Genomic DNA, 19,381 nt, shown 5'->3' with positions numbered 1-19,381 from the left:
ATTGTTTTCAACAGCAGCATGTTCAGGAGGCAACTGGAGGGAGTAATACTCTTGATCTGATTATCAGTAATGATTCTTTGTGCATTTATAATCTGCAGATAAAGGAACCACTGGTGGCAGTGACCAAAATGTACTGATGTGGGAATTACTTAAAGATGTAACTATCATCAAGGCCAAAGGTAAGGGCTTTTGCTTTCGTAAAGGTGACTACAGAGGTCTCAGACAGTTTTAAATTCTGTACAGTGGGATCAACTGATGACATTACCAATGTTGAATTCTAAATGGGAAGCCTTCAGGGACTTAATTTTGGAGGCTATTAAGCTTTTCATTCCAACTAAGAAATACTGTTCAAGGTTTAGGCCTAAATTGACTTCAGATGAATTAATGAGGCTCGTGGCAGAGAAGGAGAACGTATGGGATGCATATAAAGTATCAGGTGACACAGAAGCCTATGGTAGGTATAAACTAGTCTGTAAACAAGTCACAAAGGAGGTTAGGCAGGCGAAGGCAGATTACGAGAAATCTTTGGTAAAGGATGCAAAGAAAAACAGCAAAGAGTTCTTTACTTATGTAAAGAACTCTTTGCTGTTTTATCATCAATAGTCAATCCATCTATATTAAGTGGTCCAATCTGATTAATCTGATTCATCCCTTTCCTTCTAGAGAAAAGGGATGAATCAGATTGGCCCACTTAACATAGATGAGTTGACTACTGATGATCATGCTCAGATAGCTGATAAACTGAATAAGTATTTTGCATCTACATTCACACATGCGGAGTCATTCAATGAGGGGAGTGCCAGAAGGTTATCAAATGCTAAGAGGGAGCTAAGTGATTTTGTAATAACTGAGAGCAAAGTGAAGGAGAAATTGTTGAAGTTAAACATAAGGATGGCACCTGGGGTGGACGGGATCTATCCAGTTATATTAAAGGAGGCAGCAAACCCTTAGCCATAATTATGAGAGCTTCCTTGGACTCAGGGTAGGTCCCCATGGACTGGAGGTGTGCAAATGTATCACCAATTCAAAAAGGGGGGGGGGTTCAAAAGGTGACACAAATAACTACAGACCTGTTAGTTTAACTTGTGTTCCAGGGAAAATAATGGAATCACTGGTTAAAGAAGCATTGCAGAATCATCTAGACAAGACTGCAGTAATAGTTAAGATACAGCATGGGTTTGTTAAAGGGAGGATTTGTATGACCAATTTGATTGTATACAATGATGGGGTCACAAAGGAACGGAATGCCAAAAATAATTTTGATATCATATACCAATTACATGGAAGACTGCTGTACAAATTGGAGAGATATGGCATTAATGGTAAGTTGCTACAAAAGATAAAGGGATGGTTGAGTGGGAGATGACAGAGTTTGGTAATAAATGGACACTATTCTTTGTGGACAAATATTATTAGTGGAGTTCCCTGGGGTTCGGTGTTGGGCCCATTGTTGTTTTGTATATTTATCAATGATATTGATGAAGGTATATTAGGTTTAATGTTCAAGTTTGCAGATGATACAAAGGTTAACAGGGTTGTTAACGACAGTAAAGACAATATGCTACTCCAACTGGATCTAGATAAGATGGGAAAATGGGCTGAGAAGTGGCAACTAAAGTTTAACGTTGACAAATGCAAAGTACTGCATATGAGTAGAAATAACCACAGAGAAACGTACCAACTCTGTGGTACTACACTCAGGGAGGTGGAAAGGGGGGGGTGTAATTGTGCAGTCAAATATGAAGTTCGCTGAGCAATGCAGTGGGCTGCCAGGACAGGTCATGGAGTCTTATCAATGATATATAGGAATTTTGCTAGCAGGGACAGGGAGGTGATTATCCCGTTATACAAGGCAATGGTCAGGCCACACCTAGAGTACTGTATACAGGTCTGGAGGCCTCATTTTAGAATATAGAATTGCTAGAATGAGTACAAAGAAGGGCAACAAGATTGGCGAGGGGAACAAAGGGGTGCTCTTACCAACAAAGGCTTAAGTTCTGCAATTTGCAGTGCCTGGAGAGTAGGCACCTGCGAGGTGATCTGATTGAGGTGTATAAGGCCTTGAATTGGTTGAGGAAGCTGAATGCTGATGGGATTCTTCCTCTTAATCAGACTAAGAACCTGAGGGGGCACAGTTTCAAATTGAGGAAAGATAGATGCAGAATAGAAGTGCGTAAATTTGCCTTTAGCCAGCAGGTAGTTGATTGGTGGAACAAGCTTGCTTCCATCTTTTGTTGTGGAAGCTAATAGCCTAAATAAATTTAAGGCTGAGCTGGACAGGCATTTGGAACGAATGGAGGGGTAAAATGGGAGGATTTTTTTTTTTTTTTTTTTTTTTTGACTGATGCTGCACAAGCTTGCTTTCTTGCATCATATGCCTCTACTAATGCTAATGCCCTATTACTAAATGCCAGAGGAACAACACACAATCCAACTCTACAATATGCAAACAAACACCAAAACATACACTATCTCTTGTGTTTACAGAATTTGTACTGCAACACAGAATATACTATGCAGTTTTAGGGAAGACCCCTAGTGCTGCTTGACAATACAGACTACACACTATGTCATTTCTCTAAACACTGTACTCCCCATATTAAAATTCTGGATCCCTTATATCCGAGTGACACCATGTTGCTGATATCCCAACAATGTCTGCATATGATAACTTGATCAGTACTTTAAATTCATCAAATTTATTTACTTATTTATTTAGCATTAGTGTACAAGAAAGTATACACATACCTGTTCTTACTCATAATTATCCTAAAATGGCCCATGCAACTGATTTGAGTCATCATTCAACATTTACTTGTTGCATGATGACTCACAACAGGCATTGAAACCCTTGGCACCGGTATCTGTTTCCAATAATTTTTAATCAGACCTGTTTTTTTGTTATTTATTTCTGTACTTGTGGTAATTTTTTAAAAAATTATAATTCAGACATAATATTTCAATGATATTTTTGTTGCTGAAAAAAATAAATTCGATGTCAGTTTGTCTTGCAGATCATGATGAGGTGTGACTCTCACTAGATGTATATGCACAAGTGTAAATTAGTAATAATAAAAACTGGCTTCTAAACAATAATTTAATAAATTTTTAGTAGGAAAGATGAGTCACTCACCATTGGTAATGATCTTCATTTCATAATCTACTTTAAAAATGAATGGTTGATTAATACTGGATGTGAAGATGATTTTCAGCTCATTTTCATTAGGTGAAAGTTGAAGACTTTCATTTTGAATTTCACAAAGTGATTCTATGAGTGTTGAATCTAAATAATAATTAAAAATAAATAATAATTGTTGAATCTAAATAATAATTAAAAATAAATAATAATTGTTGAATCTAAATAATAATTAAAACTGATTACTTAATAAAAACAATATAAAGTAGTTCATACTGTCAAATAATGCTAACAGTGTCAAAACATAACATCAAATTGGAATTGAACATACACAGTGTGTTACCCGAAATTTAAACTGAAAATGATTTTAATAAGAAAACATAAGTTCTGATGAATTGAAATCAATCAAATCTATGCTCAACATTAGAACATTAATTTAATAACTTCAATACCATATACCAGTCAGGAAATCTCATTTCAAGAGGACTGTACACTAACACAAAAGAATGCAAAGAAGGGAACCAAGACTAGCTGTCGATGAAAAAGGATATGTATTTTTTACCTGAATATATCTAGTTCATTAAATGCAAAGTTTGGAAACCAGGCATTTGTGCAATTATCTATCTGACTGAAATGTTTATATCCTTAAAATCTTTAATTGCCCAAGAGAAGATTAGAAAAATAAAGTTAGGGACATATTTTCTCTTTCTGGGATGATGCAAATGAGGGAACATAAATTCAAATTAAGAAAAAGATAACTATTATAGACCCTAGAGGTGTAACTAGGATTTTTGGCAGCTGTGGCCAAATATAAGAAATATGCTTCTAATTTTCATTAATTTTATTACATTATTATTTGATCATTAAATTAATTTATTTTAATTATAAAATAATTATTCAATAAAAATCAATCAGCTATAATTATAATTTATTTAATCAATTAATTAATTAGAATAGTATTAAATCATTTATGTTAGTATGGGCAGTTTTTGCTTTACGAGTTCCCGGGTTTATGAGTTCTTTTTTTTTTTTTTTTTTTTCAAGTATCAACAAAATTGAAAATACGAACATTAATTGCAATAAATAAATGCTAAACATTCATAAATACAGAATTTCAAACAACCTGCATAGCCATACAATACGGTACTACTATGCATGTGGCGTTTGTTTGTTAAGGCAGAGATAAGGAGGGAGAGCCAACTCTTACAGAATTTTGGAAAGAATTCCATATTTTAGATGCAATCAAAATAACAAAACGAGCATGAGACAAAATTACAGAGAAGAACATGAAGTGTGTTTGGAATACACTCTGTCATTAGTTTATTGATAACTTTGAAGGGTTTCATGAACCAGCAGAGATCATACAAAATGAAACAGAAGGGATCATAAATGTGATTAGTGATGTCATACAACTGACATCACTAATCTGCTTGTGGAATATACAATGGAGAACTCACAAATGAAAACCTCATTGAAATGGCAAAATGTGAAGAAGCTGAGGAAGAAGATTTAACAGCTGAAATTCCTGTTCATTCTTTCACTCTCAAGGGGCTTGACGAAGATTTTCAACAAGCAAAAAGTCATGGGATTTTCGAGTGACATGATTCAAATTTTGGACGCACTGGAAAGGTTGCTACAGATTTAAAAATGGCGTGCTATCATGAAATTTATAAATAAAAGATAAGGCTGTCTTGGAAACAAACAACTCTTGAAGCATTTTCAAAGAAGACGACTCCTTGTGCTTCCAACAAACCAACAGCGAGTGCCGAGCCAACAATGAGTGATGAACCATCAACGAGTGTACATTTAGTCAATAATGATGAAGAATAAAAGAATAAACATTCTTTAACATTTGTATGACATATATAATTTATTTATTATTATAATTTGCTTGATTTTAAAGGTTATGGTTTTGTTTCTTTGGATAAATAAATCATTGTTTAAGCATAAACTAAGGTTTTGTTGACCTTATTTAACATTACTATGGTCAAATTTCATTGTTAAGAACGTAACCCCCGTTTTTAACATTATGTCTATGGGAAATAAATCCCCGTTTTACGAGTTTTGACTTTACGAGCACATGCGAGAAATGAATTAACTCGTAAAGTAGGGAACTACCTCTATTAATATTGACCTATAATATAAGGAAGTCTTGCTTTAAAAAAATTTTTTTTTAATTTTTTAGCTGAATGGTCAGGAGCGGGAGTGCAATAGCACAAGCTCTTTGAGTAAACTGGGGTTCAAGCCCCTGACTGCTAAATATGGTTGATCTGCCAACCTGCAATGGACCAGCATGGCAGATTATGGTCCATTTCCCTCAGCATGAATTGTTGAGGAGGCTTACATCCTGCAGTGGGTTGATAATGGCTGCAGTTTACCTTTTTTCTTTTTTTTTTTTTACCCATGAAGGCAATTTATTTCAATGATCAAAAACTAGTTGGCTAAAACAAAACTTCCTACAATTCACTCTACACCTCTTCCTCTGTAGTTTGAATTCATGCCTCCTGATTCAAGCATCATTCATACTTTAAATTTTTTTTTTTATTGTTCCCACTCAGAGTATATAAACTTTAGTCAGCTCCCAAACAAGTTATTTGGTTACCAAGTTCTGTAGCTCACATATTCGAAGTCAAAATCTCACCTGGAGTGGGCACCCTTGTTAATCTCACTAGACATGTTACCCAGCTTTTTACCTTTTCTTGAAGCTCTTCTTTTTTTATGTAGCAACTGCTTCATAAATCACTGACAAGGCTCCAACACCACCTGTCTGCACCATATAGAAAACTTGATGTCTACTTCTATCATAATTTAAAAATTCTTTTCTTCTGCTATCATTTTTAATTCAACCTCTCCCAGTATACATGTTACTAGAACACCCATGGTGAATATTTCACCAAAACTGTTTCAGAGAAGAAGTAAAGATTAATATTGAAGTAATTACAAAAATTTTTCCCACGACTCCCTTCGCTGCTGGCTCAGGTGTCAGTGGGACAGACTCGGGTAAAAATGCAATTCAATAATTTTTTACACATATGACTATATCGGCCTTTAAAAAAAATTACAATTATTGCACAAAAATTATTTGGACCTGGAAACTGCTACGAAAAGTTATCCACAAGCAGAAATGACAACTTTGTTGAAAGTCTGACCCTGAGATTTTTTGACTGTGATGACAAAAGCTAAAAAATTGTCTTCTCTTCAAAGTAAACAGCAAGTTAATTTCACTGGAAGCTAAATCAATTCTTGAGATTTGAAAATTAGTCTGAAAATTTATGTTCCTTAATTTTACTGCTAAATAAAACTTGCTGCAAAAGGAATTGGTCATAAGCTTGTTTAGCCTAAGTTATTCAAGTTCAAAGAGCATTCTGGATGGAGGAACATATGCAAACAATTATATAAATTTTGGAGTTGCAGTTTCCACTTATCTGACCATCACTGATGCCTACACAAGTCATCCTGAAGGAGAGCTGCTTGGCACTGATTATTATCCACTCTCCTAATCTTCACGTCATCTGCATATTTTGACATCATGCTCTGTATCCCTTTGGCAATATCATTTAAGAAAATCAGAAAGAGTATTAGACACAGTATTAATTCCTGTGGGTCCCCCACTAACTCTGTTCATTACAACTATTTGCAACCATGTAGCTATTTCATAATCCATCTAAGGATCATATCCATGATTCCAGTATGTTTAAGCTGATACAGCAATCTCATGTATAGAAGACCCAAGAGACATGCCTTGTTAAGCCAAAATAAACAATGTAAAAATTATTTCCTGCATCCAACTCACAAGTAACACTGCTGTGATAACTTCAGATTAGTTAAACAAGATTTTTCTTTTACAAATCATGCTGAATTTCTTTTAAGAATGCCATTTGTATCCAGATGAACTTGTAGTGCATTCTTAATCACTGCCTCCATGATATTCCTTACTACTGAAGCTAGATAACCACTCTACAGTTATCCATTTCATTCTTAAAACGATATTTATGAATTAGTTAGACACTGGTGCTCATCCAATCTATGTAAATAATCCCTAAATCCAATACTGAATCTTGAATCTTTCAGAATTAATCTTAATGGTCTACATTCCTTAGCCATTTCCCTCAAAATAAGTGAGTATATGCCATTAACCTCATGGGCCTTGCCTTGATGTTCAAAAAGTTTTTCTACTAAACTTTTGAGCTGCTTAACAACCTCTGCAATTTCCATATACAAATTCAACACTGCCTAGGTTCTAACAGGTACCTATGCACCTGTTAGAAGTAGTTATTAGCATTAGCAGTGACAAATGATGTGAGAAAGCAAGCTTGTACAGCATCAGCCAAAAAAAAAAACACTTCCCATTTCACCTACTGATTACCTCCAATAGTTTGTCTAGTTCTTTCTTGAATTTGTTTAAGCTATCAACTTCCACAACAACAGATGGAAGTTTATTCCAGCAATCAAACACCCACTGGCTAAAGGCAACATGTTCTCCACACATATGTTCTCTAACTCTCTTTCCTCAATTTGAATTTGTGCACCCTCATGTGTACACATGTGTAGTCTGAGCAAGAGGAAGAATCCCATCAGCACTGAGCTTGCTCAATCCATTCAAAGCCTTAAACACATCAATCAGATCACGTCACAGGTACTTAGTCTCCAGACACTGTAATTTGCAGAACTTAAGCCTTTCTGGGTAAGAGAGCCTTTGTTCTCCTCACCAATCTCATTGCCCTTCTCTATACTTGTTCCAGCAGCTCTACATCCTTCCTAAAATGAGGCCTTCAGACCTATATTCAGTACTCGAGAAGTGGCCTGACCATTGCCTTATACAATGGGATAATCACCTCTTATCTCTGCTAGCAAAACTGCGGTGTATCATTGACAAACCCCGTGAGCTGTCCTGGCAGCCTGTCTGCATTGCCCACAGAACTTCATATCTCACTGCGCAATTACCCCCAGGTCTTTTTCGTTTCGACTACTCTGAGTGTAGTACCACATAACTGGTACATTACTCTGGGGTTACTGCCACCCATATGCAGTACTTTGCATTTGTCAATATTAAACTTTAATTGCCATTTCTCAGCGCATCTGCCTAACTTTTTTAGATCCTGTTGCAGTAGCATACCGTCATTCCTGTCATTAACCACCCTGTCAATCTTCATATCATCTGCAAACTTGGACATTAAAAACTTCAAACTTCATCATACAATGGAAATACAGGTGAACAGGAGCTTCTTGCTTGCCCTATATATGAATATGTATATGTGGCATCTATGAGGCAGATTTCAAGTTATTTAATAATTCTCCTGTCTTCACTCTCTGCACTGTTTTCCAGTGATATAGACCATATATTGGATGTAGTGGACGTACAGTACCTACAGTTACAATAAGTGTTGGAAGTGTCCCCACAGGCATTTAGACAAGCATCTATTCATTTTATGTTGCTTGCAAAGACATACCAATTCATACCAGTTCAATACTCATACATGTTCAACCAAAAACACTTTACCTCAACTCTTACAATAGTTGCACATCCACGCAGCTCACTGCTTATAGCATAACTGGTTGAAAGAAAGTTGGTATGACTGGATGAAGGTTGGTGGAGTACTGGAGAGTTGAAAATACATGTCAATAATCAAATAAACCACCTAAGGTATGTGTATGGACCATTCCTACATCCAGTACAATGCAAATACAGGTGAACAAGGACGTTTTTGCTCATCCTATATATAAATATGTATAGGTGGCATCTGTGGGGCAGCTTTTGAGTTATTTTAATAATTCCCCTGTCTTCGCTCTCTGCACAGTTTTCCAGTGATATAAGTCATATAGCATCTTAGACCATCATAATCTCCTCTCTTGAATCTGAAACCTCTGTCCATATCTTTAAATACCCAGAATTCACTCATCATTAACCATCTTAGCAATCCATAATAACTCCCCACTAAGGGATACAGATAGTACCACAGGGCTAAAAGTACAGGGTTCTTGTACTCTCATACTTCAACCCTGTGATAATAACTGTATTGTAGATGATATTCAAGTTCAGAATATTCTTTCCCCTAATACACAGAAAGGACAGAATTCATGGAATATTTGGTTCCTGGGCAATGCAATGCTGTCACCCCCCCCTCGCCAATGGATGAACCCACCACCATGTGGTGGGTTCATCCACTATATAGGTACACTGCATCACTGAATTCACATAGACGGTAATTCGATGTCAGTATGGATAAACATCATGAGTTAACCGGCTTTGAAAGAGGGATGATAGTGGGTGCCCGACGCGTGGGTCACAGAAATTGCACTATCCTCTTTCAACAGTATCAAGAGTGTATCGGAAATAACATCTCATCATTGAGGTGCCAGAAATGTCTCCACCAAGACCATCAGGCAATCATTAGCCACAACAGGTTATAGGAGCCGCCGACCCACCAGAGTCCCATTGCTAACAAAATAACTCGGGACTCTATGCCTCAACTGGGTGAAAGAACATCGGCTCTGGACCTTGGATGATTAGAAACAGGTTTCCTTGTCTGATGAGTCCCATTTCCAGTTATTTCAAGCGGATGAGAGGATGCATATATGGTGAAAACTGCACAAAGCTATGCACCTGTCATGTCAAAGAGGAACTGTTCAGGCAGGTTGGTTGGTTGATTGATTGATTGATTAATTTGGTTCGGGCAGGTGGACGGTTGGTAATGATCTGGGGCGTGTTCAACTGGCACATGTTGGGACTTCTGGTACGTCTAGATCAGGCATGTCACACATGTGGCCCGCACAAAGGACACTGTAGCGATTCGCAAAATCTGTTAATTGAAGTAATTTAGGTAATTTAGAATTTTGAATATCGCGCGCAGCTGCCTTACGACAAGAATTCTAGCATTCTTGTCAATTTATTGGTGTAGGTACCTGGTCCTGATCCGAATTCCACGGCCCACAAGTGGAAAAGGTTCCTCTCTCTTTAAGGTAAATCGCTCGGCCTGAGTGAGAGAGTGGAACCAACAAGCATGAGGTAAAAACCCATTTATCTCGCTCGTTGTTGTTGTTGTTATTTGGTTTTTAGGAGCATTAGCAACTAAGGCCATATTGCTCCGGGATATGCGGTGGTCATTCTCTGACCTTTCTGCATCCTCCATATTTGATGGTGACAGGCTTGAAATCCGGTCTAATCAAGAAGCGTGTGGTACGCACTGCTGCTCCTTCCCACCTGGCTACGGAGACGCCCATCTCGCTTGCAACAATACATAAGCTGGCCTAAATTTCGTTTCAGTTTTTTAACCGGTGATTTTATTTTTAATTTAATTTTATTATTTTTCAGATTGCGCATCATCTTTAAAAATGGCTAGTGCTTCTCTAGCTAAGAGAGAAAGGAAACTGAACGAAGAAGGGCGAGTGTTTCAAGAAAAATGGGAATTACTGTATTTTTGCACAACGGTGAATGGAAAGATACATTGTTTAATTTGCAACAAAAGCATTGCCATGCCAAAAGGGTACAACTTGAAAAGACATTACGAACCATCGATCTTACGATAAATATGAAGGCCCCAGTGCGTGTCTCAAGACTCAAGGAAGTGAGACAGCAACAGACTTGTTTTACGAAAATTGAGAAAGGGAATGTCGCTTCCATTACTGCAAGCTATGAACTCAGCTGAATGATCGCCATGAGTGGGAAATCTTACAATGAAGGAGATTTCGTAAAGCAATGCCTTGTAAAAATTGTGTCCAGAGAAAGCACACTTATTCAAAGATATTTCATTAACCAGGAACACTGTTGCTGAATGGATTGATGGAATGTCAAGTGATTTGAAACAACAGTTGAAGACTACATCATCAAGATTTGAACACTTTTCTATTGCTATTGATGAGACCGTTGACATCACTGGAATAGCACAGCTTGCGGTTTTCATCAGGGCTTGTGACAGTGAATTTAATATTTATGAAGAACTGATTGAACTGATCCCCATGCATGACACTACAACAAGCCAGGACATCTTTGAGAAAGTCGAGCAGGTTCTGCATGACTATGGTTTGGATTTGAGTAAACTTGCATGCTTATCTACCGACGGTGCTGCAAATATGGTTGGCAGACATAATGGCGTTGCTGCTATGTTACGAACAAAAATAGAAAACTCGCATCCAGATTCATCATTTGCACATTTTCACTGCATTATTCATCAGCAAAATTTGTGTTCAAAGATTTTAAAATTGGATCATGTGCTTAGTTTGGTCACAAAGACAGTGAACTATATCAGAGGCTGTGCTCTCTCAACCACCATCAATTCAGCCAGTTGTTGGAAGATATGGATAATCAGTTTACCGATGTTCCATTCTACACAGAAGTCCGTTGGTTGTCATGTCACAAAGTGCTGAAAAGATTTTATTTGTTGAGACCAGAAATAATTATGTTTTTGGAGATGAAAGGTCAAAACATGGATGAAATAAAAGATGAAAGTTGGCTCCAGGATCTGGCTTTTGCTGTGGACATTACTGCACATTTAACTGATCTTAATTTGAAATTACAAGGTAAAAACAAACTCATCACTCAGTTGTATGATGACATCAAGTGCTTCATTACAAAACTAAGCTTATGGAAGTCACAGTTGTCAAATGAAAATTTAGTTCATTTTCCTAAGTGCAAAGAGCTGAAAAACACTGCCAATACTGAGTCTTGACAGTCACCTGGAATTGTTGTCAAAAGAATTTCAGGAAAGATTTCATGATTTCTCATCTTTTGAACACCACTTTGCATTATTCTCAGCACCATTCACCTTTGATGTTGCCAGGGCAGAAGAAAGACTGTAGATGGAACTATTAGAAATGCAGTCGGATTCTACACTCAGAGCAAAGTATCTTGAAGTGGGGATACCTTGTTTCTTTTCATACCTTCCTGAAAAGTTTAAAAACTTCAGAAAGTTTACCACAAGGATTATGGCAATGTTCGGGTCTACCTATGTGTGTGTGAACAGTTATTTTCCTTCATGAAATCAACAAAAACTTCTCAGAGAACAAGACTGACTAATCAACACCTCTCATCTCTGATGAAAGTTGGAACTGCACAGACATTTCAGCCAGACATAGCAAAAATTGTCATTAAAACGAGGTGTCAAGCCTCAGGACAAAACACTAAAAATAGTCGTAAATAAATGTTCATTTTTAACTGTTGTAATTTTTGTACAATGTATTTGTTGCTGTTGCATACAAGTCTATGTTGCCGTTTAAAATTTCTTTTTTTTTTTTATTTTGTAAAACTACTTCATTACTTTGCATTCATGAATGTGGCTAGCCGCTAAACCATTTGTATGCACGTTGTATGTTTCTAAGTTTAAGTAATAAAAATATTCTGCAATAATTTTTATTAAATGACTTCAATTAGTTGTCGTGTGCAGCCCTCATGACAAAACAAATGTGACCCATATGGCCCTCAGGGGACCCTCATTTTGACATGCCTGGTCTAGATGAATCTCTGAACAGTCCAGGTTACGTGTCCATCCTTGCAGACCATCTGCATCCCTTCGTGGTCATCATGCAACTACAGGGCAATGCACCTCTCCACAGAGCCATGGTGACTAGAACGTGGTTCGAAGAGTATTCTGCAGATTTTACCACCATGGAATGGCCTCCCCATTCACCGGACACGAACCCTGTGGAACATGGACAGTAGAGCAAGCACCACTGTCCATAATTCCACAGGTATTTCCACAGGATGGAAATACCTGTGGAATGCTTTCGTGAACTAGTGGACTCGATGCCTTGGCGTGTGACTGCCCTTCTCCGGGCGAAAGGTGGGCCTACCCGTTACTAGGTAGGCATCCCATGATTTCTGTCCACTCAGTGTACTTGCCCTAATATGCTAAATAAAGATAACAATCATATAGTTAATTTAAAAATGTTGTTCCCCATGGTGAGTTTCTTTCCACATTGCTCCAATCAATAAGGGGCAGGTTGAAATCTCCCATAACCAGGCACTTGCTGTTGCTCACCTTTATTATAAAGCATGAAACAAAATAAAAATTATTACATTATTATTACTAAATTATTATAGAAAAGCATGTAACTTTCAAAGTAATTTATTTAGATGATAGCAATTGTAGTAATATTTTTAAAATGAATTATAATATAAATTTAGTTCTTCTGAGGCTTTTCTTTAATTCTATTTGGTGCCCTTGGTGAATCAGTGGCTGTTGTTGGAACAAGCTACTGCTTAGCCTTGAGCCAGATAACTTGTGTAAACTTAAACGGGGATAAGATAAATACTTAAAATTAATAGATAAAATGTGAACCTAGGGTGACTTTTTTTCTTTTGGATGTGACAGCCTTGGTGTTGTAGTATACTATCATAACTTATTCCAATTAAAATTTTTATATACAGATTTTTTTGCATTCATTGCAAAATTTTCTTAATTCCACATTTAAAAAAATAAAAAAATTTTGTTTATATTCAAAACAGTTACAGCAAAAGGAGTGCTAAAAACTTCTTTTGCTAAGGAAGCTATAAAATGACATAGTTAACAACAGGCTTCATTTTTTTTGTGGCACTGTATAGAGGGACACTCAACATATGCTATCACACAGACAACCCCAGAATTATTTCTGGAAAACAGGTTTATACAAGTTTTCCATAAAGTATTTTGCAATACTATGAATATCAGGTACATAATTGTTTTAAAATAAAGACAAAAAAAAATAAACAGTAACTTACTTGTATCAATACCATCTCTGACTTCTAAAGTTCCATAAGGACATCCCTCTTGTTCTCCTTCACCTATTTGTAAATCTTCATACGTTAAGGTAAATGTATTTTCTGGTGGTATTTGAATAATAAAAGTGCAAGTAACAATGCCAATAGATTTTTCTGGATAATTAGGACTGGCAATAGTACCACTGCTTATGCCTTTTTTCCAAGAACATCCTGTTAAATATAAGATGCGATATGTAAATATAACAAATTTTCAAATATCTTAAGTTAATGTTACTTGAAAACTATAATTCATTTCATTAATTTCAAACACCACAAAAGTGAAAATTATGAATATCTGGATACTAAGGATACAGGTAAGCTTTTAATTCCATGAGTTTTCATTAAAAGAATTTGAAATAATGTGGGATGCTATTTAATTTAAAAATTAACTTTTGTGCAGATCTCACATTATGTGAATCTCAGTACACAAGTCATGTTTGACTTACTCAGTTTTTCAAGGCAAGCTCTTTCATTACAACAGAATTTGAACGAACGAACGGAATTCGAACGAACGGAGGGGTGAAATGGGAGTAGTGGTTTTTTTTTTTTTTTTTGGCTGATGCTGAATAAGCTTGCTTTCTTGCATCATATGCCTCTACTAATGCTAATGCTAATGCTAATTTTAGTGACACTTCTTGCTCCCAACTGACCTCCAGTAATTGTTTTTTACTAACAAATTTTTACATGTGCTAGAATATTTTGAATCTGTGAGTCAGTGCTATGCACAGGATGGTCATAAACTTAACATAAAAATATGTAAACATTATTCATTCATGTGGATGACTCATTTGCTGACTTTCAAAGGCTCTCTAATCCATTTCTTGTAATGAACTCAACAGGCTCGCTAAATATGCTAAGGGCAGAGTTGTCATATCTAATAAGGAAAGGTGTCAATAAGGAAAGCTGTGATGTGTATTTTCCTGGATAATTAGCTTTCTTTATTGACTAGTTAGTCTTTTGGTAGAATTTTTGGATTCAGCAAATCCTTCATTATTCAAGCAGTCAGTTACCAAAACCAGGTGCCTTTCATCAAGTATATGATCCAAAACTATTATGGTTCAAGTAAATATTCTACATATTCTTTTTCTTAGGTTTTGTTATTTTGTTTTGTTTTTTGATGTTTCCATATAAAAATATTTACATGTTTGTAATGTTACCACATAAACAAACATTTAAAGACTCCATATTAGAGCGGCACCTCCGTAGCCAGGTGGGCAGGAGCAGTAGTGCGTAGCACACGCTTCTTGATTAGACCGGGGTTCGAGCCCATGTCTACCAAATACAGAGGATGCGGAAAGGTCAGGGAATGACCACCGCATATCCCTGGAGCAATATGGCCTTAGTTGCTAATGCTCCTAAAAACCAAAACAACAACAACAACTCCATATTAGAAACATTTAAAGATCATTCACAGGTCTTACAAGCATCTAAGGATATCTACACCGAGAAGTTTGTAGTGCAATGTATTACACCACATTATAAACTTCTATGGATATTTATATTCTTTGTGTATTGAACAATTAAGGTGCTATAATTGGCTGTGTTGTTATTTGGTTTTTAGGAGCATTAGCAACTAAGGCCATATTGCTCCGGGGATATGCGGTGGTCATTCCCTGACCTTTCCGCATCCTCCGTATTTGATGGTCATGGGCTCGAACCCTGGTGTAATCAAGAAGCATGTGCTACACGCTGCTGCTCCTGCCCACCTGGCTACAGAGATGCCATAATTGGTTGTAAATTCATAATTAAAGTAAAGAACTATGCTATAGGTAGTTCCTACCATGATCCTCCTAAAAAGCTATTGCTATAGCTTTTTTAAAATCATTTAAATTATTTAAAAAATCACAGTATAAATAAAAAAATAAATACCATTTGATATTTCACACATTTTTATATGATTTCATTATTTCAAGTCATTTTCCATTAATATGCTATAGCCCTCATATTGCTTATATACAAACATACCTGTAGTCTCTGTTGAATCAGAGATGTTAGGGATAGCCAAAGATGCATAAAAGGCACTGAACCCCTCACTGTTTAATAGATGGTCTGAGTGAAAATGAATCAGAAGATTATTACTAGTAGATTGGAATGTAGTTTCCTGGTCCAGACTACAATATTTACCAAGTGTGGGATGATCTGTAAATGAAATATTTATTGTAACATTTACTACAGCATAAAATTTACAGCATAAAAGTTGAGGGCAAGTTGTATTTTCTGACAAAGATGGACTTATACAACAAGAATTTCTTCCACTGAGCTAAACTGTCAATCAACATTTCTTTGTGGAAATACTGATTGACAATTTGGCTCAGTGGAAAAATTTGAAGTTCTAAAGCAAAAGCGCTACAAAAATGTCTGAAAAACAGCAAGCTGGAAACTGCTTTCTGCTCATGCCAGTGTAAAAATTTGGCACCCCAATTAACAATAGGGGCAGTCATATCATAAAATGAAATGTGAATGTGGCAGTGACATCAGACTCAGAAACATGCAGGTGAAGAAATGTTATTTTTAACAGCATCAGCAAGAGACAGATTAGACAACATGAAAGTCATAAATTCTGAATACTGAATACAGCAGAGGGAAATTCCAAAGAGGTCTGAGATAACCAACACTGCCCAGACTCCAATATAAATAGAAACAGGAGAAACTCACCATTCCCACATCACTCACACAACCCCATGAGCTGTTTCTAACTGCCTGTCTGCACTGCTCAGAAAATTTCATGTTGGACTGTACAATTACCCTATGTCTCTCTTTTATTCTCCACCACCTTGAGTGTGGTACTATCTAACTGGTATATCATCCTGGGATTTACTGCTGCCCACGTGTAATACCTTGCATTTGCCCATGTATATTAAACTTCAATTGCCACTTCCCAGCCTATCTGCCTAATTTTTCTAGGTCTTGCTGCAATAATATGCCTTGATTCCTGTCATTAACCACTCTGCTGACCTTTGTATCATCTGCAAACTTAGACAATAAGTTCGATATGCCTTTGTCAACACCATTAATAAATAACATAAACAGTAAGGGGCTTAGCCCTGAACACTGAGAGACTCCAAAAATAACATTAGTTCAAGATATGCAGTGTCCATTTATAACTACCCTCTGTGTTTTGTCATTCAACCATCCCTTTATCTATATCAGTAACTTGTCCTAATGCCACACTGCTCTAATTTGTACAACATTTTGTGTAGAAGTGTCAACAGCTTTACTGAAATCTAAATACATGATGTCAAAATTATTGTTTGCATCCTGTTTCTTTGTTACTGCATCATAATAGCTAATCAGATTGGTCAAGAGATTTCTCATTAACAAACCCATGTTGTGATTTCTGTATAATTCTGTTCCTGTTAAGATGACTACTGTCTCCATCATTCTTCATGGAACAGAAGTCAACTTCAAGGTCTATAATTTCTCATGTCACTCTTTAATTCCCCTTTGTGAAGAGGAGAGACATTGTCACATTTTCAATCTATATCCAAGCATACTCTCATAAATATAACCAAAGGTTTACTTACCTCTCTTGTTGATTCTTTTAATATAATTGGATAGATTTCATCAGCCCCAAGTGCCTTATTTACTTTTAACTTCAACAATCTCTCTCTTCCCCTTCCTCTTAGTTATAACAAAATCATTTTATCTTCCAGTTATAACTTGGTGCACCTCTGGTGTTCCTATATTTATTTATTTATTATATACAAAATATTTATTTATTTTTTCAGCAACCTGAACAGAGTCATCAAAAGTTATGCCATTCTTACCTTGTGGACCAATATGATTCATCACTTTCCTGCTAGTGTTAACATAAGCGAAGAATTCTTTGCTATTTTTTATTGTATTTTAGCCGACTTCTCACAATCTGTTCACCTGGTTGCAGACTAGTTTGTACTTACTAGGTTTCCATGTCGCCTCCTAATTCATCCCACATATTTGCATTCTCTGCCAGATAGTATGATCTGTTCACTAACAACCATTTAGGTCTAAGCCTTAAACAGTATCTCTTAGTTTATATAAAAAGCCAAGTATGGTTTCTATTTAAAATTTGCAGCTGGTAACATCATCAGCTGGTTCCACTGAAAGGAATTTAAAAAGTATCTATGGCTGCTATAGTTGCTTTTATGAAAACAAAATCCTTGACTTACATCTTTAAATAGATCCCACATTGTTACATTATGATCACTGCCACCTAGTGGTTCCTTTATCTGGATATTTTTAATGCATGAAGAGCTGCTGATAATCAGATCAAGAGTATTGCTTTCTCTTGTTGCCTCTCTAACATGTTGCTGTAGAAAATAGTCATCTAATAAATCCAGAAAATTTCTGCTTGTGTGAGTGACTGATGCAAAAGTTTCAGTCAATATCTGGAAAGTAAAAGTCGCCCCCATTATAAGATGTTCCAATCTACTGCCTTGCTCTACCTGTCTGTATAGTTGTTTATTATACTTATCATAGTCATTGGCCTATAATAGACTCCTACTCTCATCAGAGGCGGATTTAATGGCAGGCGCACCGGGCGCGCGCCCTGGGCCCCAACTTCTGAAGGGCCCACGCAAAACCCCAACTTTATACACAAAACCCCAACAAATTAGTTGAACTAATATGTTCAACTATTAGTTCAAAACTTTGTGATTATTATTACGCTATTATTAATTATATTATACATATATTATATTCAAATTTTATTGGAAATAAAACATTAATAGTACATAATATTTTTTTATTTATTTAAAAAAATGGTTAACATGTATTTTTATTTTCCCTGTCTCTCTTTTTTTTTAAGGGGCCCAATATTTTCTTCTGCGCCCGGGGAATCAACCGACCTTAATCCGCTACTGACTCTCATTTTAGTTTTCCCAGTCCTACCTGCATATAAAAGCAACCATGCCCTCTACGGAGGGCAATCTGATTGACGTCTATAAAGCTGTGAGAAGGAATAGTAAAATGAATGAAGTCAAAATTTTCACCATTTTCAAATAAAATTTTGAAAAAAAATTTTTTTTTTTTTTTGCTTTGGTTTGAAGAACATTAATGTGCCATTTATAGAGTTACAATGGGCCATAAGTGGCATGGCTGCCATATGTTCAGCACTCCATCCTTATACAGTGAAATTCTGATCTCCCTATCTTCACAAGTAAATGCTCATCAATAAATCATCAATAGGACACTACAAACATTCCTTGCCATCTATCTACACTGTTTGGAGAACTTTGTGGCCCATACTGTAACTCCCAAATCCCTTTCTTCTTCTGCTATTTTTAATTCAATTCTCACCAAATGTATGTTATTTTGGGGTTGCTATTTTCCTTACATTTTATTGCATAAACAGATGGTTACCACTTTTCTGACCATTCATCCTTGCAGTCTATCCAAGTCATACTGAAAGATAAAATTTTTTTATATTTAGGCTGAAATTTTTTAATTTGGTGTTAAACTTGGACTAAGTACCACTGTTTAGATTTAACAATTTCCAAACTTAATTACTTGGAAGGGAAGAGGGATGCCACGTG

General features: G+C 36.3%; 1 protein-coding gene across 1 annotated transcript in view; it reads right to left on the bottom strand.

Annotated features, from left to right (window-relative positions):
• LOC150078159 (mannan-binding lectin serine protease 1-like) overlaps positions 1 to 19,381 on the bottom strand; it is a 101,841-nt gene that overhangs the window by 43,445 nt on the left and 39,015 nt on the right. Inside the window, exons 4-6 of the mRNA XM_090384481.1 lie at positions 15,834 to 16,007; positions 13,830 to 14,039; positions 3,134 to 3,283 (exon numbers count right to left, since the gene is read on the bottom strand). Of these exons, the coding sequence (XP_090240607.1) occupies positions 3,134 to 3,283; positions 13,830 to 14,039; positions 15,834 to 16,007 (534 nt within the window). The remainder of the gene's footprint in view (positions 1 to 3,133; positions 3,284 to 13,829; positions 14,040 to 15,833; positions 16,008 to 19,381) is intronic.

The sequence above is a fragment of the Mastigoproctus giganteus genome, chromosome 11 (assembly GCF_048544385.1).
Source record: "Mastigoproctus giganteus isolate SK-2022 chromosome 11, ASM4854438v1, whole genome shotgun sequence".
NCBI lineage: Eukaryota > Metazoa > Arthropoda > Arachnida > Uropygi > Thelyphonidae > Mastigoproctus > Mastigoproctus giganteus.
The sequence above is the reverse complement of the archived record's forward strand: the minus strand, read 5'-3'. Positions and strand labels throughout refer to the sequence as shown.